This window comes from Dendropsophus ebraccatus, chromosome 6 (genome assembly GCF_027789765.1).
Source record: "Dendropsophus ebraccatus isolate aDenEbr1 chromosome 6, aDenEbr1.pat, whole genome shotgun sequence".
NCBI lineage: Eukaryota > Metazoa > Chordata > Amphibia > Anura > Hylidae > Dendropsophus > Dendropsophus ebraccatus.
In genome coordinates, this window is record NC_091459.1 from 7497941 (window position 1) to 7524860 (window position 26920).

The 26920-nt window shown below is 43.6% G+C and overlaps 1 protein-coding gene across 1 annotated transcript; it reads right to left on the reverse strand.

Annotated features, from left to right (window-relative positions):
* Positions 1-381: 381 nt before the first annotated feature.
* Positions 382-23537, reverse strand: RUBCN (rubicon autophagy regulator). The gene is made up of 22 exons (XM_069974448.1): positions 23401-23537; positions 22635-22791; positions 22307-22390; positions 21248-21404; positions 19465-19571; positions 19089-19239; positions 18065-18523; positions 16062-16106; positions 13982-14065; positions 11983-12098; positions 11377-11572; positions 10309-10410; positions 9282-9353; positions 7074-7128; positions 6861-6993; positions 5157-5302; positions 4832-4896; positions 3902-4140; positions 3756-3817; positions 3515-3668; positions 2960-3050; positions 382-1882 (listed from the first exon to the last, which is right to left on the reverse strand). The coding sequence occupies exons 1-22, from the start codon at positions 23520-23522 to the stop codon at positions 1686-1688; spliced, it is 2994 nt and encodes a 997-aa protein (XP_069830549.1). The 5' UTR covers positions 23523-23537; the 3' UTR covers positions 382-1685.
* Positions 23538-26920: the final 3383 nt, after the last annotated feature.

Sequence of the window (26920 nt, forward strand, 5' to 3'; positions counted from 1 at the left end):
CTGGGACATGGATTCAACTACTAACTGCACCAAGGAGGAAGGTAAGAGACATAATGCGGGCGGGGCGCCGAGGAGGAGGCTATCAGTAGGTTAGATTCATCTAATCTGCTGACAGTTCCCCTTTAAGCAACTTTTAAAAGTTTTTTCTTTTTAACCCCAGGCCTACCCACAGGATGTATCTGCAAAGCTAGAAATATAAAATGTACAGGAGCTAAAAGCGTCGGCTACCCTGTTTGTAGTGGTGCCGCTACGTAACTGCAGAGAAGCTCCCATTAAAGTGAATGGGTTCTGCTTTGCTGTTACCAGTGTCACCATTACAGACACCAAGGATTCCAGCTCTCCCACACTATTTGGGCTTTAGTCTCATGCTGTGTAATCCACAGATCTCCCAGCACCATGTGTCAATATGATACCAGGAGGGGCAAAATCTTTGCAGGACTTTACTAATACAGCCTCACAGCTGCATCAGTACATTCCTGCGAAGATTTAAACACTTTCAGTCCTCTCGGTATAACATTGATACATGGTGCCGGGAGAGCTGCGAGTCCATCGCTTCACACTCCATAACCTCTGTGGATTATGCAGCATGAGAAATAGGCCTTATTTCTAGAGCTGCTCCGATCAGCAAGGGTGCTGCACTGATCAATAGTGAATGGCCCATCAGTAGTTTTAAGCCAAAAATCCCCTTTAAGCAATAAACTCTCAGCATGCAATGCTAGAAGCTGACTGGAAAGGCAGAAAGGGAACTGACCCTCAAAGGCAACTAGGATTATATATTACCCCTAAACCTGCAATGTTTTATGGCAACAGCCCAAAGTAAAAAGAGAAAAAAAAAATTAACTCTAAATACCACGTGTACCAGCTATGGCTGAAATGGCATTCTGGGAAAATACAGAGCTTATAAAGCACTGCTTCCATGAAGCTTATATATGCTAAGGAGAGGGGATGAATAATGTATGGTCCCTAACCTTCCTAGTCCCTACAATACTTTCCGAACAATACTATAGGCTGGTTTGTTCCGTGGAAGTCATGTCATACAACATAGGGGCCAGGTTGTACATAAATCTACATGCAACGCATTGCTTACACATCCTTACGTACAATTCTCTGAGGCCCCAGGAAAAGATTTTGCTCCTCCGTTAGGTGCAAGTTTTTATAACGTCTTTCTAATAGGTTGCAGCATTCCATGAAGTCCATTGGTTATCTCACAAAATCTCGGCACTCACCAGTAGATTGTGAAATTTTATTGTATGTCCATATATAGTACACACGATACAGGCACGTTTCGTCTATCGCCTTTTTCAACTGCCTGGGCGATAGCTGAAATGAGTCCTGTATCGTTTGTACCCACATAGGGACATACAATAAAACTTCACAATGTACTGGTGAGTGCCGAGACTTTTGTCTCCATAACCTATGGGACTATTGCTTCTCTTTACAAGCACCACATAAAACAGAGTGCCGAATCCTCTCTTGACTTTGGATTGGTGATTTCGCAATCAGAAGCGTCAGTGTCGCAGTCATAGATAAAACTTTACAGTACCCTGAAGAATGGGTGATGAGACAACTGTAGCTGGGAATACTGGCTCTTTTAGGAGTAGACTTTCACAATGTCCGAGCTGTAGTGGAATGTAGCTGATGATACTTTAATAGATGTAAAGAATTCTAAAGTTACACCTAGTCTTCTAGCTTTTATTCGGACTCTGTTCGTGGCGATCCAGATCACCAGCGTTCTTCTCCTGTGAGGTTTCATCTTCTTCCTGTTCAGAATTGTACGACTCGAGACTCAGTCTTGCCATTTGATCCCTCCTCACTCGCAACCGTTCACATTTTGGGCAGTGGTCTGAACGGAAACAATGCTTGTGATAGCAGGCCTTACAGTCTGTGAAGGGGAAGAGGAAAATCAAAATGAGATGCGTGATAAAAATATTCATCAGCAAACAGTGAACCTCACCACACCTGGTAAGCCAAATTATTACCTATACGGAAAAATACGAGGCCATGTGTCAGTGATGCCCAGACAAATAGTATCCTTCTTGGACTTCATGCACACGACTGAGCACGAGTCCACATACTATCTGCAATTGTGGAGCTGTGATTGCAAATAGTATACAGGATGAATTCTACTCTATGGGCAAATGCACATGACCATGGATTTCAGGGTCCATTCAGTTGCCCGAAGCCCAAACTGTAAAAAGAATAGGGGATATGTCCTAATATCATATTACAGAGGGATTTGGGGAAGCTGGAGGCTTGGGCAGATCAATAGTAAATTAAGTTTAATGTGGATAAATGTAAGGTTATGTACTTGGGCCGTAGAAATAATAAGTACAGTTATGTGCTAAATAAGAAAACACTGGGTGCCGAAAAGGACCTGGGGGTATTGGTAAACTCAACTTTAGTGATCAGTGCCAGGCAGCGGCTGCCAAGGCTAATAAATTAAATAAAATGGGATGCAAATAAAAATGGGATGCATCAAAAGAGGCCGAGATGCTAAAGATGAAAACATAGTTTTGCCTCTTTATAAATCACTGGTCAGACCACATATGGAATACTGTGTACAGCACCGGGCACCTTTATATAAGAAGGACACAGCTGAACTGGAGAGAGATCTTTGTAGTGATCTCCTTACTCCTAGGTCTGTAACCATGACAAGGGGGCATCCTCTAGGTGTACAGGAAAGAAGGTTTCACCACCAGCACAGAGGCGGATTCTTTACTGTACGAGCAGTGAAACTATGGAATGCTCTATATTCTTTACTGTAAGAGCAGTGAGACTATGGAACTCTGAACCCTATAAACTATGTTAGTATTTTGACCATATTTGAGGTCCAAGCTCGTATACTTCTATTGTGTGCACGTTCTGTGACTGTGAAAAACACTTCATGGGCCCTCCGTACTGTGCACAATCTTGGTTGTGTTCCCGGCATATAAGCTAGGATCCATTTGGTAGCACTTACCTTCACATCTTCGGCACTTTGTCAATTCAAAAGGGAAGATAATGTCGTCACTTTGGCAGAATTCACATATGAAACCCTTTGCTTGGCACAACTAGTGAGCAAACAAAACAAATGGTTTAAATCACTGCAAGATATAATTATTCCCTTAATGTATTACACAGCCTGGATACTAAAACCTGCAAACTAAAGCAAAGTAACATTCAGCAAATGGTAACGGGGAGGGGTATTAAGACTGTCAACTTCACAAAACAGAAAAAAATAAAGGGGTTGTTCACCAAAAAATTTTTCTTTCAGATCAACTAGTGCCAGAAAGTGTTCCAGTCTGGAGAAAAGGAGAGATTTTCTAAGGGGATTTGCTGCTGCTCTGGACAGTTCCTGACATGGACAGAGGTGGCAGCAGAGAGAATGGTCTTAGACTGGGGAGAATACACCGCAACCTGCAGGACATACAGCAGCTGATAAGCACTGGAAGACTGGAGATTTGTTTGTCTGCTGATAAAGCTGCTGTAGGGCAGCGTAACGTATGGGGTTTGTTGCCGTCTGTCGTATACTTACCATGCATTTATCCACATGTAAGGTGCCCAGTCTCACTAACTCCTTCAGTTGTGGCACCAATTCCCCCTTCTTAATGGCCATAAGATCATTCAAGGAGAAAAGGTGTAAGTCTTCAGTCAGATGTCCTGGGACGCTGTCATACAATTCAAGTATCCTGTGATGGGAAAGAGAGTCATGGAAAGTATTAAGCACTGCCCATGCGTCTACACCCCCTCCCCCGCTCCTGAGTGTGGACACTCACCCTTTGGCCAGTCTACAGGTCTTAAACATGTTCTTCAGGTGCACCAGCTGGATTCGTAATAGCTGTAACACAATGAATCAACAACCTTATAATGGTGTATGGGACGACTCCAGGTTACGGCGTGCCGACCACCTACTATCACCTACCCGGACTTGCTCCAGAGCCTTCACCTTCTTGTACATGGCATTGTTGATATCATGCAGATTAAAGAGGGGGTCGCTCCAGATCTTGGTAAGAAGGTCCTTGGAGAAGTTACTCACATAATACTTGCTGAAGTCCCATTTCCGTAAAATACGCCCAGGGATGGCAGACTGGGCATTCTCATGGCAACACTGGCAGAAATATTTACCGAGGTACTCACAGTATCGGAGCCTTTTAATGTAATCTATTGGGCAGAATAGAGAGACTTAAAGGGGTATTCAACTCAAATATAGTGTAAATGCCCATTGTGAGACTAACAATTCCTTCCATACTTATTATCTATTCAGTTTCCTTCCCTCAGTTCTGAGCTGCTGCTTTCTGCTGAAGACACAAAAATCTGTGTCTAAGTCTCTCTCTCTGCCTTCCCCCTCCCTTCTAAGACGACTGATATAAACAGGTCCCTGGCAGGCTTTATCTGCAACGTTGTAGCTTCTCTGTAATGCTGGGAGGGATAATTACAGTGAGCTCATCAACAACCTGACCTCAGATTAAACCTCCCAACATTACAAAGAAGCTACAAAGTTGCAGATAAAGCCTGCCAGGGACTTGTTTACAACAGATGTCTCAGAAGGGAGGGGGGAGGAGGGGGAGACAGAGAAAAGCTCACACACAGATTTTTGTGCTTTCAGCAGAAAGCAGCAGCTGAGAATTAGGGGAAGGAGTCTGAATATATAATAACAAGTATGGCAGGAATTGTTAGTCTCATCATGGGCAGCAATATATCAAAAGTTATGTTTCAGTAGAATACCCTTTAAATTAAGCACTTAAGAATGCTAGTGGCTATATTATTTACATGTCTACATAATGATACAATGAAAACAAGGCTTTTCTAGTTGATCAAAGCAGAAGAGAGTACCCGATCACAGGCCACTTACCAGGCTCGATTCTAATGCCACAACCTGCACATCTGTAATTCTGCTTGGTGACGGACACTTTTTTCCTGTAAGAAAAATAATATAAGGACCGGCTATGAGCTATGGTACAGGACCGGCTATGAGCTATGGTACAGGACCATTCTCCATCCCTGTGAAGCAGAGATGGGGAACCTTCAGCCCTCCAGTTGTTGCAAAACTACAATTCCTATCATGCCTGGACAGCCGAATTTCGGCTGTCCAGGCATGATAGGAATTGTAGTTTTGCAACAGCTGGAGGGCCGAAGGTTCCCCATCCCTGCTGTAAAGCTTCAATCTTATGACATACGTGGGAGCTGTGTGGATGTTAAAGATGATCTGAGGTCGTGGCGGTGCCCATTCTAGGTTCCCACGAACGCGAATTCGCAGTTTGTATATATCAGCATGTTCTCCATCGTCTGGTGAGATCGGCATTGAATCCGGGATTGGCAAGAGCTAAAGCAGAGAACAGCTATTACTAAGTGTATACAAGGTACAAGTAAGAAGCAGAATGTTCCAAAGAAGAGACCAGACTGTCCACAAGAGGGTACAGTGACTTACATTGTGCAACTGTTACATTTGAGTGAAGATTACATAAAAGTTTACGATGAATGGTAATGTGAACTAAGCTGGGCACTTAATGGCTACTGCTTCCAGATATATGGCCAGTTATTGGTGCACCATGCCGCTCTGCATCTCCTTCACTTTGGTACATACAAGTTGACTGCCTATACACAGCGTGGATAGATAACTGCCAACCAGCAGCTGGTGGGCGGAGTTTTCAGCTTCTCATGAATATCCAGGACTACTGGGCTCATGCACAATATGGAGAGAACTACTTATTGCCCATGTTATTCAGGAGGAGATCTCTGGATCAGCTGCACAGAGCAATGTAAGCGATACATCATCCTGCTCAGCTTCTCTGTCACTAGTTTATGCTACCCTTATATCATATAGCATAAAGCTACTGACAGCTAAGCTATCGTTAGGCTACAAACCCACTTGCCGGATCTGCAGCGAGTCCCCTCGCTGCGTATTTGCTGGGGGCTACAGTGGGGCGATCAGGGCTGCAGGGGAGGGGGGCGATTGGGCGTCCGGGGCTGCGGGAGGTGTTAAAGGGGCTGCGGGCGGCTTGCTGGAGCATATACTTCACCTGGTCCCCGCTCCGGCTTGGTGAAGACACCGGGAACCGCCGAAGCAAGCCAGAGTCGGGATCAGGGAAAGTATCAGCTCTGGCGGCCGGGGGGTTAACGGGGCGGGCTGCGGACAAATGTACATCCCTGCTGCGTGTTTGTCTGCCATTGAAAGTATAGGGCCGGGATCCGCAGCGAGGGGACTCGCTGCAGATCCAGCAAGTGGGTTTCTACCCTTAAAGAGACTCTATGTCCATAGTAATATAGGTACAAAAAAAAAAACACCCACTTGAAAATCGAACAGTTTTTTTATATCATACAGACATTGTAAGATCATGTTTCTACACAAGACCTCTCTAGAATCCATTCACTTTCCCCATATCTCTCCCTAGACCTTGGATTTTTGGGGGATTTACATTAAGGCTGGGTTCACACTATGTATATTTGAGGCTGTATTTGGTCCTCATGTCAGGTCCTCATAGCAACCAAAACCAGGAGTGGATTGAAAACACAGAAAGGATCTGTTCACACAATGTTGAAATTGAGTGGATGGCCGCCATATAACAGTAAATAACGGCCATTATTTCAATACCACAGCCGTTGTTTTAAAATAACAGCAAATATTTGCCATTAAATGACGGCCATCCACTCAATTACAACATTATGTGAACAGAGCCTTTCTGTGTTTTCAATCCACTCCTGGTTTTGGTTGCTATACAGCCTCACAAATACAGCCTCAAATATACATAGTGTGAACCCAGCCTAAAAGTGATTAGTCAGGATTACCATGCCTCTCACTTGCTGTGATACTATGTAGATTTTGTGGTGTATTTGTTGGTTGTAGTGTGTAAGAACCTGTGAGATTTCCTAAATCTGCCTACCTTCTGAGGGGCATCCTGTTCAGGAACCAGCCACTCCAGCTCAGAGGCAGCCGGCAGCTGCATGCCCTCAAACTGCTTGAGCAGGCCCATGGCCACAGCTTCAGCCGAGTTGGAATGAAGGAAGGAGTAAGATCTGAGAGTGAATGAAGCAAAGAACTGAGCACAGAGATCTGGTGTATGAGTACAGTGTAATATACGTGTTCCTGAACTTACATGGACTCTGAGCTCTGCACAGGGTGACAGCTTACGGGCTTTCTGATGTCTTCATCTGGACAAAACAAAACAAAACACAATGGTTATCATGCAGATTAATACAGAGGAAACAAGTGAACACTGTGGTGAAAACATTTAAAACCTAAATCAACAGTAGATGTGAAATAAAGCAAGTCTGCAATTCACATTCATTATTTTTTTTTAGTTATCATGGAAAACACAGCACAGCACACAGGAAGTGCCGTATTTCCCAGGTCATGTACGCTCACAGAGAAGGCAGTCATGTGATTGATGGACATATTGAGCCGGGATTTCACATGTTTAGTCTCTTTTTTTTTTCATCCAGCACGAGACTAAAAAGCTTCAGGAGACTGGACCTGGATACAGTAAGTATAGCTGGTATATAGCAGCCTTCAGGAGACTGGACCTGGATATAGTAAGTATAGCTGTTATATAGTTGCCTTCAGGAGACTGGACCTGGATACAGTAAGTATAGCTGTTATATAGCTGCCTTCAGGAGACTGGACCTGGATACAGTAAGTATAGCTGTTATATAGCTGCTTTCAGGAGACTGGACCTGGATACAGTAAGTATAGCTGTTATATAGCTGCCTTCAGGAGACTAGACCTGGATACAGTAAGTATAGCTGTTATATAGCTGCCTTCAGGAGACTGGACCTGGATACAGTAAGTATAGCTGTTATATAGCAGCCTTCAGGAGACTGGACCTGGATACAGTAAGTATAGCTGTTATATAGCTGCCTTCAGGAGACTGGACCTGGATATAGTAAGTATAGCTGTTATATAGCTGCCTTCAGGAGACTGGACCTGGATATAGTAAGTATAGCTGTTATATAGCAGCCTTCAGGAGACTGGACCTGGATACAGTAAGTATAGCTGTTATATAGCAGCCTTCAGGAGACTGGACCTGGATACAGTAAGTATAGCTGTTATATAGCTGCCTTCAGGAGACTGGACCTGGATACAGTAAGTATAGCTGTTATATAGCAGCCTTCAGGAGACTGGACCTGGATACAGTAAGTATAGCTGTTATATAGCAGCCTTCAGGAGACTGGACCTGGATACAGTAAGTATAGGTGTTATATAGCTGCCTTCAGGAGACTGGACCTGGATACAGTAAGTATAGCTGTTATATAGCAGCCTTCAGGAGACTGGACCTGGATACAGTAAGTATAGCTGTTATATAGCTGCCTTCAGGAGACTGGACCTGGATACAGTAAGTATAGCTGTTATATAGCTGCCTTCAGGAGACTGGACCTGGATACAGTTAAGTATAGCTGTTATATAGCTGCCTTCAGGAGACTGGCCCTGGATATAGTAAGTATAGCTGTTATATAGCAGCCTTCAGGAGACTGGACCTGGATACAGTAAGTATAGCTGCGTTCAGGAGACAGGACCTGGATACAGTAAGTATAGCTGCGTTCAGGAGACTGGACCTGGATACAGTAAGTATAGCTGTTATATAGCAGCCTTCAGGAGACTGGGCCTGGATACAGTAAGTATAGCTGTTATATAGCAGCCTTCAGGAGACTGGACCTGGATACAGTAAGTATAGGTGTTATATAGCTGCCTTCAGGAGACTGGACCTGGATATAGTAAGTATAGCTGTTATATAGCTGCCTTCAGGAGACTGGACCTGGATACAGTAAGTATAGCTGTTATATAGGAGACTGGACCTGGATACAGTAAGTATAGCTGTTATATAGGAGACTGGACCTGGATACAGTAAGTATAGCTGTTATATAGGAGACTGGACCTGGATACAGTAAGTATAGCTGTTATATATCAGCCTTAAGGAGACTGGACCAGGGTTTCTGGTAAGTATGGCTTTGTTTTACACCATGTTAACATAAAAAATATTGAATGTAAATTGCTCATTTGCTTTATATCACATCTGCTGATTTACATTTTGAAAGTTATAAAGACAGGGACACTTCAATTTTACACTAGGCCACACTCTATAAAGACACTGGTTATAATCACTGTAAGAATAAGAGCTTATGAAATGGTTAGAGGTAGAGTGATCTTATACCATCCACGTGCAAACAGATTACTTGATTTCACACACATGCAAGGTGACAAGCGTGCGAAACAGAGAAAAAAATCCAGCAAAAGTGAGGTGGCACAGCAGTGAGGTTGATGGCTGCTTTGGTTCCTCAATACCTCTTCACAGCATTCAGGATACTACCTGAGAGCAGAGAAGCCACTGAGACAGAGAGTCCATTCCTAGTCATTACAATCAGGTTATGTCCGTCTGTATCTGTGTAACATGGCAGGAGTCACACTGCAGCACAGGAAGATTACACAATCCTGTCTAGTTCCTATTTAGCTCGTGTTCGTTCTTGGTCAGTAAGTAATTATTAAACTGTATTTGTTATGGTAAAATTCAATGTAAGCACTGACACCAACAAGAGGGTCATAAAGTGTTAACTTTCAGGGAACCAAAAACATTACTGCACAGCCCATATCACTCTACAAACACGAGCTAAAGGGGGCACTTATTCTTCACAATCAACTGGTTTCAGAAAGTTATATAGATTTGTAATTTACTTCTATTTAAAAATCTCCAGTCTTCCAGCACTTATCAGCTTCTGTATGTTCTGCAGGAAGTGATGGATTCTCTCCAGTCTGACACAGTGCTCTCTGCTGCCACCTCTGTCCATGTCAGAAACTATCCAGAGCAGGAGAGGTTTTCTATGGTGATTTCCTGCTGCTCTGAACAGTTCCTAAAATGGACAGAGGTGGCAGCAGAGAGCACTGTGTCAGACTGGAGAGAATACACCACTTCATGCAGGACATACAGCAGTTGATAAGTACTGGAAGACTGGAGATTTTTAAATAGAAGTAACTTACAAATCTGTATAAATTTCTGAAACCAATTGAATAGAAAGAAAAAGATTTTTTGCCAGAGAACCCCTTTAAAACACTAAATGTTTACCGAATTTCAAAATATGGTCTTCTTTTAATAAGAAAAATTATTCAAATAGTATACAGTAAGATAGAAGCAGTCAGTGTTCAAATGAATTGTATGTTTATACAGGACATACATGAACTACAACATTTGTATACATGTGCGTACGCATACATACACAAACACACATATATATATATATATATTTTTTTTTTTTTTGTGTGTCAGTGGTTGGAAAGTCTCCACGTATTAGAATTGCTGCCCATATATGTATGGAGAGATGTGAATGGGAAGAATAAATTACCTTTGATTTCATATTGATCCACCTCATCCACTGAGCCAGTATCAGACAGATGAGCCGATTCATGAGAACTTATCTGGGAGCTGCTGTCCGTCACCCCAAGGCCTGAAACACAGCAAAATAAAACATTATATCTCAATTTACAATAATTTACCAGCAACGGTATCTAAAGGTAGAATAAGCAGCATATACAGCGGACACAATCTACGCTGTCATTGTTAAACATTTCTCCTTACATAAGGGTGGATGACACCACAGGTTATAATACGCCTGCAATGAGTTCCCCAATATAATAATCCCGATAACATTCGTATATATAGAAATACTTGTAAAATGTATCTTTTTTTTAATCAAATGTTTTTTTTTATTGAGTATATTTAAAAAGATTTTTTTTTCACATTAACCCTAGAGAGTCCGACATACAGCAGCTGATAAGTACTGGAAGACTGGAGATTTTTACAACTTTCTGACATCAGTTGATTTGAAAGAAGATTTTCGCCGGAGTACCCCTTTAAAGGTCTCCACACACTTCAACAAAATGGAAGGAAGGATGCAGCCGTATTTCCCTAGAAGAATGAACTGGCATGAGAATGGACTTACCCCAGTTGATACCGAGACCAGGATTTTTACCATAATAATCAATTGGGAACACTGCAGCAGAAAGGAAGATGGAGGAATCATTCAGATAGAATAATTTACTCTAAGGCAAGCTTCTACTGTGGTCCAGGATCAGTTTACTGAAACCACAGAAGACTTGAGTACTGTGGCCACATTAAAGGGGTTGTTCACCCCCCCAAAAAATTCTTTCAAATCAACTGGTGCCAGAAACTGCTAGAAATTAGTAATTTACTTCTATGTAAAAATATTAAGTCTTCCTGTACTTATCAGCCGCTGTATGTCCTGCAGGAAGTGGTGTATTCAGTCTGACACACTGCTCTCTGCTGCCACCTCTGTCCATGTCAGGAACTGTCCAGAGCAGGAGAGGTTTTCTATAGGGATTCGCCACTACTCCTTTAAGGCCATCTGACCCAAGGCTTCCCCTTCGGTTCTTTAGCTGACGCTCTTACTCACTGCTTGACTGCTCGTCATTACTGGGCGTCTTCCTAGTACGGATCTGCTGGCGGCGTAGATGGATCTTCTGTTTTAGTTCCCGGATCTCCCGATCGCTGTCTTCCTCCTCCTCCTGAAGCTGACGGCTCATCATGTTACATTTCATAAGTTCTATAGCTGCGATCAGAGACTCCGAGATGCTGAAGTGAGCATTCTCCTGTACCAAGAAAACAGCAATGGCTGATGAGGCACAGTCAATGAGTCACTCACTGTTAAGGTTATGCTCACACTACGTACTCTTTATGAAAAGAACGGCCGTTGGTTTTTAATTAAACTAAATTAAACAACAGCTGTTTTTTTCATGGTGAAATGGGTCCCATTGAAGTCAATGCAAATAACGGCCGTTGTCATTCTTCAATAAAACCTTCTGCAAGTCCTGTATGTTTGTATAACATGTTGATTTGGCTTCTTTTACAATAAAGAGACATGATGGGACCCCCCCCTACATAGACATGATGGGACAGCCCCTTACATAGACAAAACATCCTACGGCAACATCAGCGCTTACAAATTATGGTAAAAAAATGGGGGAAAAAAAATAGAATATGATGACTGGTTCCTACGTACCTTCTCCAAGTCGGCGCAGCTTCCGAAGTCCTGCTCTGACAGATAGCTGATCAATGACTGCCCCTCTGACGGCCTTCGGAATATCCCGTCTGTGGTGTTCAAGTACTGGGAGCCGTCTGCAAGGCAAAGAAAGGAGGAGGATATTAAAGATGAGCAGATAAATCCCTGCCGAGAGAGAGTAAAGGACAAGGAGGTAACATAATGTAAGAAGGGGTAGAGACAGATAGTAATAAAAGAGGAAATGTAGACAATATTGCATGATCTAGAATTGATGGTCTATGATTAGGAGAGACCATCAATGTATGACTGGTGGGGAGCCAACCTCAAGAGCCCCAAGTTCTGTGGAAGGCTATGGGCCCCAGTATCACTGGAGTATCACCCAATTGATGCCGGTGCGGTCAATTTTTCAAACCGTAACTGGTTCCTGCCACCTCCACTCACTTGATGCGCTGGAGGTGGGTCCAGTGCACAGAAATGGGTGAACAGGGCGCGCTGGGCCTGCCTACAGTGCACCGTATGGGGCTAATTGGAAAGAAAGGAACAGATGGCAGGAACCGGGCAGGGTTTTAACAAACAAAAAAAAAATCTCACTTTGCGAAACCCCACTTCTTTTAACCAAGCAGTCACATCTCGCTTCATTAGGAGGGATCACCTGACTGTGATAGTAGATACATTCAGACTATTACTATAAAAAGGCGACAGAAAGTAAAGCATGGCCAATGCAGACTAAGGGTACCATTACACAGGCCCGATAATAATCCCCGGGACATCCCTGCAGAGCGCGTATCAGCTGGGGGCCGGACCGACAGGAGAAGAGAAGACAGCCGCAGCGGGGAACGAGGTGGTGAGTTGTGGGTTGTTTTTTTTTGTCTGGGGGCCATCTATAAGGGGAGAGTGCACAGGGGGGCTATATACTATTGGGGGGAGAGTGCACAGGGGGGCTATATACTACTGGGGGGAGCTCACAGGGGCCTATATACTACAGGGGGAGAGCACAGGGGGCTATATACTACTTGGGGGGAGCTCAGAGGGGGCTATATACTACAGAGGGAGAGCTCACAGGGGGTCTATATACTACTGGGGGGAGCTCACAGGGGGCTATATACTACAGGGGGAGAGCACAGGGGGGCTATATACTACTGGGGGGACCTCACAGGGGGGGCTATATACTACTTGGGGATAGCACAGGGGGGCTATATACTACTGGGGGAAGCTCACAGGGGGGCTATATACTACTGGGGGGAGCTCACAGGGGGGCTATATACTACAGGAGGAGAGCACAGGGGGCTATATACTACTGGGGGTAGCTCACAGGGTGCTATATACTACTGGGGGGAGCAACGGGGGGGTTATATACTACCAGGGCAGTCACCCCCTTTGTACCTAACATCAAAGGGCTGTTGAGAGAGAAAAAAATGCCAGTTTTCCTGCTAATAAGCAGCAATTCTGTATGTAAATAGTTGAACGTTTGTGAAAATTAACAAAAAACGTTTCCTACTGATGTTCAGCTCGGACCTTCACCTGACAATAGACCCCGGTAAGTGGACCCTCACTAAAAGTTGTTGAGTACCCCTGCCCTAAGGCTATGTGGAAAACATGGATATAGTCATTGGCTGTATCCATGTTTTCCAGAGAACCTTAGAGCTTTATCCAACTTCGAACGTTCGGTTCAACACAGTAGGATTCACCTAGGTTGAACCTGATGGGACTCTTGTCTTCTTTCAACCTTGTTTACTATGTTACTATGTTACTATGACTCGAACCCGAACCCGGTTCGCTCATCTCTAATTGATAATAGTAATATTAACATCAGCTTTAAAGGAACCCTTTCACCCTGGTGAAGAACCCACCCGATAGAGCCCCGACAGAGGCCAAGGCCTTGGGACCAGGACAGGCAGGAAGGGGTAAGTATCGGGGGCTCTATCAGGGGGTCAGGTGGGTTCTGCCCCAGGTGACAGATTCCCTTTAGATACTCTTGCTAGAAAACCAGGCTACTTACCGTAATCTACATAAAGCGAGTTGGGAGCGTTCGGTCTTCCATTAAATGTATTATTGTTTCTTCTAGAAAGATCTCCATGGGATTCTACAGTAAGAGAGAAGAGTCACACACCGGATACAGAATACATCCCAGACACTATATAGTACAAGCACATGGCTTATAAAGCCAAGTCAGGAAGAACACAAGAACGGAGGGTCAGAAGAGGAGAGACAGGAAGTCGTTTCCTATGGAGAATTCAGGGCGTCACAATGACAGAAAATAAAGTCCGATAAAAAGGAAATAAATAAAAATTCCATGTGTTACAATAAAAGGGTATTCTCATCTCAACTGACATAGTAAGGGATATTGTCCCCCACTTACTGTATAAAGGATTTCTTGGCTGTCTCTCACCTCAAAAATGCATGTTATATGTTGGTGGACAGTGCGGTATGGACAGGGATTCATGGTCACCGTGCCCATATCCCAGCCTACAACAGTGCCATAGGCCCGCCCCTCCAAGATGTCATCTGCACTTAGGCCACACCCCCTCAGCTGAGTCATCGGAATGGGCCCACCTAGAGGCGTAGGCTCCACCCTCTCTGTGACAGTCAGATCCGGGCCTAGGCTGTAAAGCCCCACCCATACAGCACTGTCCACTAACAACATGCATTTTTTGAGTGAGCGACCACCAAGAAATCTTTTATACAGAAACAAATGAAATGTCCAGAATATAAGCTTAAAAATGGCGCTGGGAACTTGTGATATGGAAAAGGGGGGGGGGCAATATCACTTTAAACATGCAAATAAGTTCATTCAGCAAACCTGCCTCCTCACCCTGATATGCAGTGGTTTGGCTGGTGTGTATATATATGAAAATCCAAATAACGGAAATACAGGTGCCGTTACACCATAGTAGCGTAAGGTCCAGTGGTCAAGACAAACTAGAAAAATCACCGGCGTATGGGGACCACTTAGGACTAACTAATACTTAACTTTTAATAATTCATTAAAAATTGTAGCAAAAAGGTCCACCTTTTTGCTACAATTTTTAATGAATTATTAAAAGTTAAGTATTAGTTAGTCCTAAGTGGTCCCCATACGCCGGTGATTTTTCTGGTGTGTATATATAGCTAGAAGCAGTCACTGAGTGAATTTATACTGTAATATAGTAATACATAAATGATACTAACAGTAATACAGTACAGTAATACTAATGTGTAATATGTGTAATATTACTAGTAATACTAATGTGTAATATGTGTAATATTAGTGTGTATATATATATATATATATATATATATATATATATATATATATATATATATATATATATATATATATATACACACACACATACACATACATACACACACACACACACACACACACATATACACACACCGGCCAGACCACTGCTTTTACAGCAGAGTGGTGGTTGATAACATAGACAATGCTGTGTTAAGAATGGGAGGGAATGAGCAGCATATCAGGAGGAGACAAGTTTGGTAAATTAATGTATTTGCTATAAATATTTAACCTGACAAGTATAACAATATTAGTTGAGATAGGAAAAACAACCTTACAATACAAATAGGGAATCTAATAAAACTGGTGTGATAACACATGCAACATACAGGAGTAAAGGGAAGCAAAAGCACTGGCCCCAAATGGTCTGTACAATGCTATCTGCTATACAGTGTCCCATAGGCGTCCTGCCAAGGAGGAAAGTATAGGGTCTTTTTTTTTAACGTCCCTAGTGGTATATTTTTTGTAAAATGCCAGAATAGCTCTTTAAAGGGGAACTATCAGGAGGTTAGAGGAATCTACCCTGCTGATATGTCCCTATTGTACAGGAGACACTAAGGAGGAGTCCATAGACTCCAATGCAATTTTTATTCAAAACAATGGCCGTTAAGACAAATTCTACTAGAAACATGAAAAATGTCGGCAGCCAAAGACCACTTGGTCCATCTAACCTGCCCTATTAGTATTTCATGTAAAATTATCTTATCCCACTATTAATGAATGGGAAACTACTGGAATTGCTCCTGTATCAGTATCACCAGTGCTTCTACTTTTCCAATGATAACAGATGATAGACCTGCAACAGGATCCTCCATTATACTAGTGATATTCCGTTCACCTCCTAGTGTGAGCAGTAAGGTAAAGGTAAAGTAAGAAAATCCATTACAGAGTGCAGAAACAGAAGGTATAACAGGTCATGGGTATCCACAGTACACATAGTCCTCCCATCTACACATACTAATACGATACTGCGCTCTACACACTGGAATTTATCAAATAGGATTCAGGACGTTGCCCTTACCTCCCCACAGCTAAAAGTAAGAAAAATAAAAGCAACTGGACACAGCTGAATCCTATTATAACAACGTCCTACTTTCCATGTCTGCAGCGTGTAACATGTTGTGTTACTGTCATTTAAAATATTTTTGCAGAAATCAATAGTACAAGGGATTTAAAAAAAAAAAAAAAAAACTAGTAGGTTTTATTAGGCAAAAAAGCCTCTTCTTGTACTCAAAAAGCTGTTTTCTCCCCACCCCCCTCTTTTTATCTGCTCATTATCAGGCAAAGCAGTCTACATTACAGAGGAGCAAAGTGAAGACAGGTTTTCCTGAGTCCATTTTAACCTATAGAGGGGGGAGGGACCCAGAGGGATGAGTGAGCAGGGAGAGGAGACAAGCAGCTGTACAGTGTGGAGACTGTCTGGGCACATAAAACACTGGATTCACAGGTCAGAAAGGTCAGTGCTTATCTAGGATCTTGGTGAGAGAAGATTGCATGATGTAGTGTTTTGCAGGGCTGCCTTTTCTCCTCCCCATGCTCACTCATTCGCCTGGGCCCCTCCCCTCTACAGAGCATAGTGGACACAGTGATCCTGCTTTTTCTGTGAGGGGGGAGGTAGGAAAACAACTTTTTGAGTACAGAAGGAAACTCATTTGCTTAATAAAACCTATTACAGAGTTTATTAAAATCACTTTTACTATTGATACTTATTGATTTCTGAAGAGCGACATTTATATGACAGGTACACTTTAACCTTGTGGATCACTTACACCTACACATGCCGATTGTCTTCACTGTGGAGCGTAGGATCTTCCAGCAAAACAATATAACATGTCACGCTGCTATAAATGTCCAACATTACTTTAAAAGAGATCACACGTACCGGATCCGCAGCAGATTTCACGCTGCGAGTTTGCAGCAAAATCCGCTGCGGATCCTGGTATAGTGAAGTTCTATGGGGGCAATGAAAATTCCGCTGCGGATGTGACCCAGCCCCTTTAACCCCTTGCATCCCTGGCCCGGAGCATACATTACCTGCTCAGTGCTGTGGCTGTGTGAGGCTCCCGGCTCCCCTCGCTCATCAGCCAATCAGTGCACGTTGTGCGCTCAAAGAATTGACATGGAGTCTGCGAGAGGGGTTCCGCTCAGAATTTCTGCCTGTTGTACTCAGTGTGAATGGGCCCTAATGGTGACATATCACCCCCCCCCCCCCACTGATTTTGGCTCTAAGCAATTAAGTGGTGCTAATATCATCTGCATATTGGCTGCGTGGCCGGTCAGCTCTGAGACCACTCTGAAGCTACAGCGCAGCGTCGGTGGGAGGAAGCAGAGGGCAGGAGAAGAGCGGGAGCATGGAGCGGTAATGTATAACCGTTTATTCAATCGTTGTATGTGGCAATGCATGGTCAGCAGCCGATGATTTTAGATCTGGACCTAAAGACACGATGAGCTGATGATAGTTGTCATCGGCTGATCGTTGCCTCGGCCTGATTCGGTCGACTATCGCTCTGTGTAATAGGACCCTTACTGATGAGATCACCAATTCATAGTATTGACCTTTGGTACTTACACCTGTCCTCTGCCTCCCCATATGCATCCTGCCCCATGCATCCTCTGGGATGTACTGAAGCAGCCATGGCTCTAGACACAGATTATAACCAACCAGGTCCTTACTGGGTGCCTCCCAGCCTGTCTAGCTGCTGTATGTGCTGCAGACAGTAGTTGGATAGCAGAGTAACTACTCATAATAATAGGACTGTGTATAAGAAACAGAATTTGCAGGAAGCACCAAAATCTTACCTGGATTTTTCCCGATGGCTACATGAGTATCGGAGTGTGAGCGCATGTGGCTCTTTCTGTGGCTGGCTCCATTGCTTATTTGGCCCTCGGAGAAACTAGAGCGACGAGGGACAGAAAGCAGAGTAAGGCTCGGTATGGCCGGCGTGGTTAGCGCTGGAGTGTCTGTTTTCTGGGGGTCGGAGAAGAGGTTAGAACTGCTGCTGCTCTGAGTGGATGTTCTGCGGCTCATGTTTCCTATTGCCAGGTACTCTGGGCCATCATCTGCCTCGCTGGGCAAGTCTTCTGGGCTGGCAGACTCTTCGCTGTGGCTGGTCATAGTGCTGATACTCATTTCACTTACAGGAGAAAAGGGCTCATGGAAAGACAAGTCTCGGGTGGGAAGGACAGACTCATTCACAGGCAGCGAGATGCACTCTTTATACAGGTTGTTTTGCTGATCTACCAGGCTGGAATGAAAACCTGAAAAAGAAAAAAAAAAAAGCATTGATGGAAAAACCAATGTACTGAGTGAGGGTCCTACTAGACGGCCCGATCAATCATGTAAACAAGCGCCGACCTGCTAGATCCTATTACACGAATCGTCTGCATTTCAAGGATTTCTTATGGGAAATTTTGCTTTGCTATAAGAGTGATTTGGATTACAAGCATAGTCCTGGAATGAATTATACTCATAATCCAAGATTTCACTGTATATTTAGCTAATAAAATATCTGGAATGTGGTTTGTGGCCGAACTTGGGGCCCAAAAATGATCAATGCTAAAGAACATCAGATATTATTAATTAACAATAAAAGGAACGGCCTACAAGCAACAACAACTTACTTTTCTATACCCAGCCCATTACCAAACGTTACATCCCCATTACAGCCTTTACAGGCATCATATAACAAGTGACAGCTGTAATGAGCCTCTAATAAAACTGTTAGGGAGACTTTATAACTCTATAACCCAATATACTGTATATACACCTCACGGCATTCAGGAAGAGACAGTCAGTGTAAAGCCGCACCCTCACAGCTCATACCATTGCTGGGCACACTGGACGGAACCTGAAGGCTAGTGTTGGATCTATAGAGGGACTGGGAAGGATTCTCAGTGTACGGGATGACTGGAGTAACAGGCAGCGAGATAAGGCTCAAACTCTTCCCTGAAATGAATTCTCTTTTTCCAGCAACCTGGGGAAGAAGACACGTGTGTATTACAATGAGATATATATATATATATATATATATATATATATATATATATATATATATATATAGATAGAGAGAGACATATAGAGATAGATAGACAGAGAGAGAGAGAGAGAGAGATAGACATATAGAGATAGAGAGAGATAGACAGAAATAGACAGAGAGACAGACAGAGAGAGAGACAGAGAGACAGAGACAGACACTTACCACTGATGGGTCAATCTGTGCCAGTAATCTGGGATTATTCTGTTCAACAGCTTCCAGACACTGAAACATGGCCGTCACATGAGCGTCGCTCAGCAGGAAGGCAGAATCTTGGTAATAAGACAGGTTATCTTATACTTTTTGCCATATAGAAAACAGTTATTTTTTAAAGCAGATTTTTCATTAAATGAGAAAAAAAACTCTCAGCCAGACCCAAGGGCTTCAGCGATCAAAGACAAAGTATTTCACCAAAACCCACAGAGGATTAATCTATCATGAAGTCATTCCCATAGAGAAAGAGCAACTCTCGGTTCTCAGTCCCAATCCCAAACTAAATTATAGTTGGAAGCGGAGCTGTCCGTCAATGTCCAACCATACAACTAGAGGTCTGTGCACTGCATTATATACTGTATACTCTAATATGAATACATTCAGTTTTAGTTGCCACTGACCTGTAAAATCCCCTTTTCACCCAGTTCATTGGGAGAAACAGGAGATTGTAGGTAAAGGCCATTGCTACTAGGAAGCAGATGCTAAGCCAAGTCCTGGCTCCTACTATACGGGCTGTAACCCTCCGAGCACATTTGGTTGCGTATACACAGAAGAATATTACTAAAGGTTTACGGTGACCTGAGAATAAATCTCCAGATGAAAGGAGGCGGCTATTGAAAAGCAGGCACAGAGTTTCACCTTTAGCTCCTGACATTTCGAGAAGCTGTAAATTACACCGTCAAGACCTGCAAAAACCTGCAACAGCAGCGAGGGCTGAGACTAAGCGAACAACGAAGAGCTCAGTATCTGCAGGAACGGTATAGCCCATGTGGAAAGGTACAAGGCTTCTGGCTTAGTGCCCCCTCCTAACAGCAGCCGTCTACACCCACATTTTCTGGTGTCCCCTAAACACAAAAAGGGAAACACTACGTAATTTGCGCGTATGAGCCGCGGCGGATTACGTCGCTCGTATACGCACACGGCGGCGCGCATCTCCACGAGTGCAATAGACACTATTCTCTGCACGGGTGGATTCCGCATTCTGCCAAAAGAATTGACATGCGGAATGCGGAATCCGCCCGTGCAGCGAATAGTGTCTATGGCACGGGCGGAGATTCCGTAGTGTGCACTCACCCTAAACCTGGAAACAGGGTCTTATATATGGCCATTCAACGATTTGGTTGTCGGTGCACATGGTGCTAGATGCCAAGAATACCAACACCAGAACTAGCACCAGTATCAGCATGGCCTGTGTGCACTTATAATAACCCTGCATGCTCCTTCCCATCAGTCACGGCAAGCAGAAACTGCTGCAGGAAGCTGGGCGCATCACATCCCAAGTGTATAGGAGAAGGAAAGGCCCTGCTGATCCTACTCAGAAGGAAGAGGTGGAAATCCTGCTGCTGGATGACAGCAATGACTGGGGAGTAAGTGTAAGGCTTGGTTCACACTAAGTTTTTGCAATTCTTTTTTTTTTTTTTTAAAAACAGATGGAAAAAAAAATGTATGCATTTGTGTGTATCGGTCTTTCCACTGACTGTATTATTTAAAAAAAAAAAAACAGATCAAAACGCATCTGTTTTTTTTTAGTGTACACAAAAATGCGGTTGACCACCTTTTTGTGTACGCTAAATAAACTGATGCGTTTTGATCCTTTTTTTTTTTTTTTTTTACCATGGAAGTCAATGGAAAAAAAGGATCAAAACGGATACACACAAATGCATCAGTTTTTTCATGTTTTTTTTGCAGTGTGACACCAGCCTAGGTTGATGTTATGATGTCCAATGTTTATTACCTGAGTAGAACTTCTTAGTATACTGTCGGCTGCCAAGAAGGACCTTGAGTTGTGTGGAGAGACGGTGAAACTGCAGGCTATGCTGTAGCCATAACTTGCCGCTGTCTTCACTACTAACATCACCGTTCCTCTGGCTGTTTTCGCAGAGAAGTAGGAACTAAATAAAGCAGCAAAGAAGAGTTAAAAAAACACAACCTCAGAAAACTCATTGTCCTGCCATAAATATACACACTCCTGCCGACTGTCACCTGACGTGTACGGCCATTTCTGGTCCCCTTTGCTTAACCAGCACTATTACAATTTGCTACATCCCACAGTCACCATTTACTAGACATCACTAGTTTTGCAGATGACGGTGATATTGTTGGAGGAGGAGTGTACAGGATTGTCTGTGGTACACAGATTCTATGAGGTGGGATCATCTCCAGGGGAGCATGGAGAGGTAAGTATGGCTGCTTTATTGGTGTATATATACCTGCATCACTATAGATAATGTTTACTCTATCCAGATAACTACCTGCCTGATATCTGGATAGGAATAGACCGCACTTACCTCACTGGCTACTGTGCCACGGCCAGTATCTTACAGCTCCGTCCCTGCTATGCAGCTGCTTCCGGGTTCTAAAGCTGTTACGTTGCAGGCCTCCTCAGCCAATCAGTGAATGAGGTGGGACACTGTGCAGCCACTTACTGGTTGGGGGGCCTCCTGCATTGTCATGAACCCAGAACCGGCAATGTCATAAACCCAGATACCAGCGGCAGTGCAAGAGCCAGTGAGGTAAGTACAGACTGTTTTCAATCACCCCATCCCCACCATATCTAAAAAAAAAAAAAAAAAAGTCCTCTGCCCAGACAACCTCTTCAGTGAATTATCTTGTTTAAGCTGCATTCACATTGTGCTTTTTAAATGGAAAATTAGAACAAATGTCATCAAAAATTCAATTTAACACAATAAGTCATTTTCTGGTGAGACATTCCCATTTTACAAACTCTTATATGAAATTGTGGCCACTGTATATCTGACCATGTCTCCAGGTCCCATCAAGGCTTCGTCTTTACCTGCTCCACCTGGGGAGACGATCCGGGGAAGAGCCGGGGGCTGCTCTTTACAAAGTTCCAGTAGTTCTGCTGCTTGCTGTAGACCTGAGGCAGAAATGATGGGGTTAATATCTACCAAATATCTTCACAAATGTGATCAGAGTGAGTTTGGTGACAAGTAAGGTTAGGAGGAGCTACGCGGCCAGGAACCTATGTGTTGTACAACTTCATCCTCCTCACAATGGAGCTAATCTGTATCCTGGCACCCACAGCAGTTTGCGTTTATCCCCCAAGCAATGATTCACAGTGTCAGAGTCTATTTGGCCTGAAGCCCATTGTATATTATTACCTGATCACATACAAGTCCGTGCTGAAGAATGCTGCTCATGTCTCGGCAGAGTCGCTGAAGCCCGCCGTACTTGGACCACACATTTCGGCTGTTGCCAGATACCAGTCCTTCCACCGTGGTCTTCAGGTTATCCAGGAGCCTCCAGAGCTCATCCCTGCTGAATTTTGGCACAAAACGCATTGTTTTATTATCTTTAGTAAGAACAGAGGAAACACAGTGAGGGGCACTTATCAGCTGCTGTATGTCCTGCAGGAAGTGGTGTATTCTCTCAAGTCTGACACCGCTGCCACCTCTGTCCATGTCAGGAACTGTCCAGAGCAGGAGAGGTTTTCTATAGGGATTTGACACAGTTCTGCACAGTTCCTGACATGGACAGAGGTGGCAGCAGAGAGCGCTGTCAGCCTCGAGAGAATACACCACTTCCTGCAGGACATACAGCAGCTGATAAGTACTAGGATACTGGAGATTTTTAAATAGAAGTAAATTACAAATCTGTATAACTCTCTTTAACCAGTTGATTTGAAAGAAACAGATTTCTAGTACCCCTTTAAAGGATAGAGTCACATGTACATAGTAATGTCTACAGAGCAGGTTTGCTGACATTTCTGGAAACATTCCTTTCAAGCGGAACAAATAAGTCTGCCAATGCAAATCTAATGCAAAGGACTGGTTCTCTCCCTTCCCCCAGAGATACATTGCCCGGGGGGGCTCTTTGGATTGGATTGCTTGGCTAAAATCAGGTATATAACCCTATAGCATCACATACATAAATGTAGCTGTGTAATAGCCGAACCATAAGGCCGTGTTTACACACTCGCGTTTGAAAACTGCAGAATAAAAAAAAAAAAACCATTGAAGATACACAAATATCTCTGTGCTGTGCTGCATGAATTAGGATGCAGCGAGTTCCAATAGTCTGGTCTGTAGTGTAGTGTCTGTGCACGGACAGTATAAGAAAAAACGGACAGGTCCTAGTGTGGACCACGGACGACTCCATGAATTTGCGGAGCACTAAATGCATACTATGGGGGAGATTGGCTCAGTTGCCCCTAGCAACCACCCTTAGCCCCCTGCTATCTTGGAGGGGCATTCCACGTTTGTGGCTGCGCCGGTGGTCAGTGCCGCAATGATGCTGATCCTGGTGCATCACTCAATTACAATGGGCTGCAGCAACCCTGTGTAATCGAGCAGTGGTCTCATGGATCAATGCAGTAAATATGTACTGCATTGATCTCTATGAAAGATTAGTGCTGTGATTGGAGAGTCCCCCAGGGGGATTTCAAGTTACTCTAGTGTTAAAAAAAAAAAAAAAAAAAATACCACCTGATAAAACTTGGTGAAAAAAAAAACTATGGGGGGATTTATCAAACATGGTGTAAAGTGAAACTGGCCCAGTTGCCCCTAGCAACCAATCAGATTCCACCTTTCATTTTCCAAAGAGTCTGAGGAATGAAAGGTGGAATCTGATTGGTTGCTAGGGGCAACTGAGACAGTGTCACATTACACCATGTTTGATAAATCTCCCCCCTATACAGTGTCCGATAACGGGCCGCACTACAGACATGTGAATGGGGCCTTATGAGTCTGTGAGAGTCCCGGACACCTTTATACAGAAGGGAACTAAACAAACTTCTTTGAGCTAAAAATATAGTGGAACCTTATTCTGCAGGTTTCATATGTACTGAAGGACTTTACATAAAAACAGCGAGGGCGGGGGGCTGTCATGCGCGTCTCCTCATCTCTCAGAACGCCCCAGTTACTAAATCTTTAAATTCGTATGGTGCCATAATTTTTAATTTACTTCTATAAAAAAATAAATAAAAAATCTCCAGTCTTTCACTACTTATCTGCTGTTTGTCCTGCAGGAAGTGGTGTATTCTCTCCAGTCTGACACAGCGCTCTCTGCTGCCACCTCTGTTCATGTCAGGAACTGTCCAGAGCAGCAGCAAATCCCCATAGAAAACCTCTCCTGCTCTCCGGACTGGAAAGAATACACCACTTCCTGCAGGACATACAACAGCTGATAAGTACTGGAAGACTGAAGATTTTTTAATAGAAGTAAATTACAAATCTCTGGCACTTTCTGCCACCAGTTAATTTGAAAGAAAATTTGTTTGGGGATGAACTACCCCTCGAAGCCTGCGGTATTCTCTCTCTCTACTTCCTATGGTATAGTGATATCTACTGTATATTTATAACCCCCGGAGCCATTATGAGGCCCTATAGAATTACATGCTCTTCAATGGGATTCACCTTGGAAAATCAATCAGCTATGCTGGAGTAAAATGGCTTGGGAAGCTAAGAGCTTAGTGAAGCCAGAGTGATATGTACGGCATGAAGGCCTCTATATACAAGGTACAGGCCGAACCCAAATGGCTGAGATCATATTAAGGGTAAACTCCGGGTCATGAGAAACATGTCGGTCAGCGAGGTCTCTAATCGTTCTTATTAATCCTATAGCAATTGTCATCTCATTATGATTATTATCCCAGTCTGGCCCGAAAAGCTACAGTGATTTTTTATTTATTTTGCTGCTTTAGAAGCAGCTTTTGGCTTTTTCCGCTGAAATAATGTGTTTTAGTACTTTTCGTTTGTTGAAATCTGCTGCCATACGATACGTGTAAAACTGAGGGACAAAAATGACACAAACTGGATTAAACACCACCAACCTGAATGCATACTGCTTTTTGAAAAATAAAAGCACTCAAAAAAGCACTTTTAGGCTATGTTCACACCTAGTAAGAGACCGGTCGTTCACAGAACAGACAGTCTCAGAGAAGAACATCCCAGCAGCCAGTACTGCAGTACCAGTCAGATGATCTTTAGCACCGCTAAATTCTGATGCGGGCACATCCATGCGTGCCCGCATCAGAATTCCCCACTGCTCACAATGGAGCGTGCAGCCGGAGCCGCACTCTCCATTGTGTGAACGGACAGGGTTTTCTGCGTCCGCAGAAAACTGACACGTCAATTTCTTGCGGTGCCGCTAGGGATCCTGGCCGGAGTGTATACTTTGTAACAACTGCCGTGATTACTACGGAACTTACGTTATGTGAACATGACCCTAGGGTGCGTTCACACATACAGGATCCGCAGCAGATTTCAAGCTGTAAATTTGCTTTGAATCCTGTATGTGTGAACGCACCCTAGGGCCATGTTCACACTACGTAAGTTCCGCAGTAATCACGGCCGTTGTTACATAGTGAGTACATTCCTATGTATCACATCTGACAACGGGCGTTTTCCCTGCTGTAAACTCACAGGCGTTATCGGCCACGTCCGCCTGGTTTGGCGCTAGGCGGCCAATCACTTCACTGCCGCTTTGATTTGCTGCAAATTTGACGCAACATAAAAAACCACAGCGTGAAATAAAGCAATTGCGTCGTGAATCCTAAGTGAGAGAAACACGTCGAGAGTATTCCACAGCAGGTAGAGGAGTTTTATACTTCCATCCCGACCTCCAGCTTACATCTCCACACGGAGCTTTCCAGAAAAATGTCATACGTAAAACCGTGTACAAAATTTAGCCTTGGGCTTTTACTCTCCATAATTCCTTCTAGCACCGAGTTCCCCTTTAACAAAAAGTCTTCTATCAGTAGGTCACAAGAATCTACAACATGGTAAGGGTATGTTCACACTATGGAAAAGGCGAAGACCTTCTAGCAGATTTCGCTCAGAATTCTGCCTGTCCCATTGATTTAATGGGACAGGAAGAATTTCAAGTGGAATCTACTAAAAATTCCTCGCTTATTCCACAGTGTGAACATACCCTGAAGCCCAGGTATGTCAAAGCCCATGTCCATTAAGGGCCCTATTACATGGGCCGATTACCGTGTGAAAAATAGTTATATCGCTCGAATCTAAACGATAATCGTTCTGTGTAATTGCAGGCAACGATCAAAAAATCGCTCTAATGTCGTTGATCGTTGATTTAGATCTAAGTCTAAAATTATTGTTACTCGTTCGCTGTAATTCCACGTTTGTTCAAGTTTCGCATTTTTTCACTAATCGTTCGGTGTAATAGCACATTGCCCATTGTTTTCCTGAGATCAGAAGGAATAAACGATCGCAATAACGAATATGGTGAACGATTTCAGGTTAACAATAAACAATCTTGTTTACGATCGTTTATCGTTAGTCGTTAATCATTAAAAATCGCTCCGTGTAATAGGACCCTTACTCACTGCCTATGTACCCACTTGCCGGACTTACCTGGGCTCTTACTGTGCTGGGAACGCCCCCTGGGCTTTGGATTACTGAGATAAGAAAGGTATGCCTGGAATCTG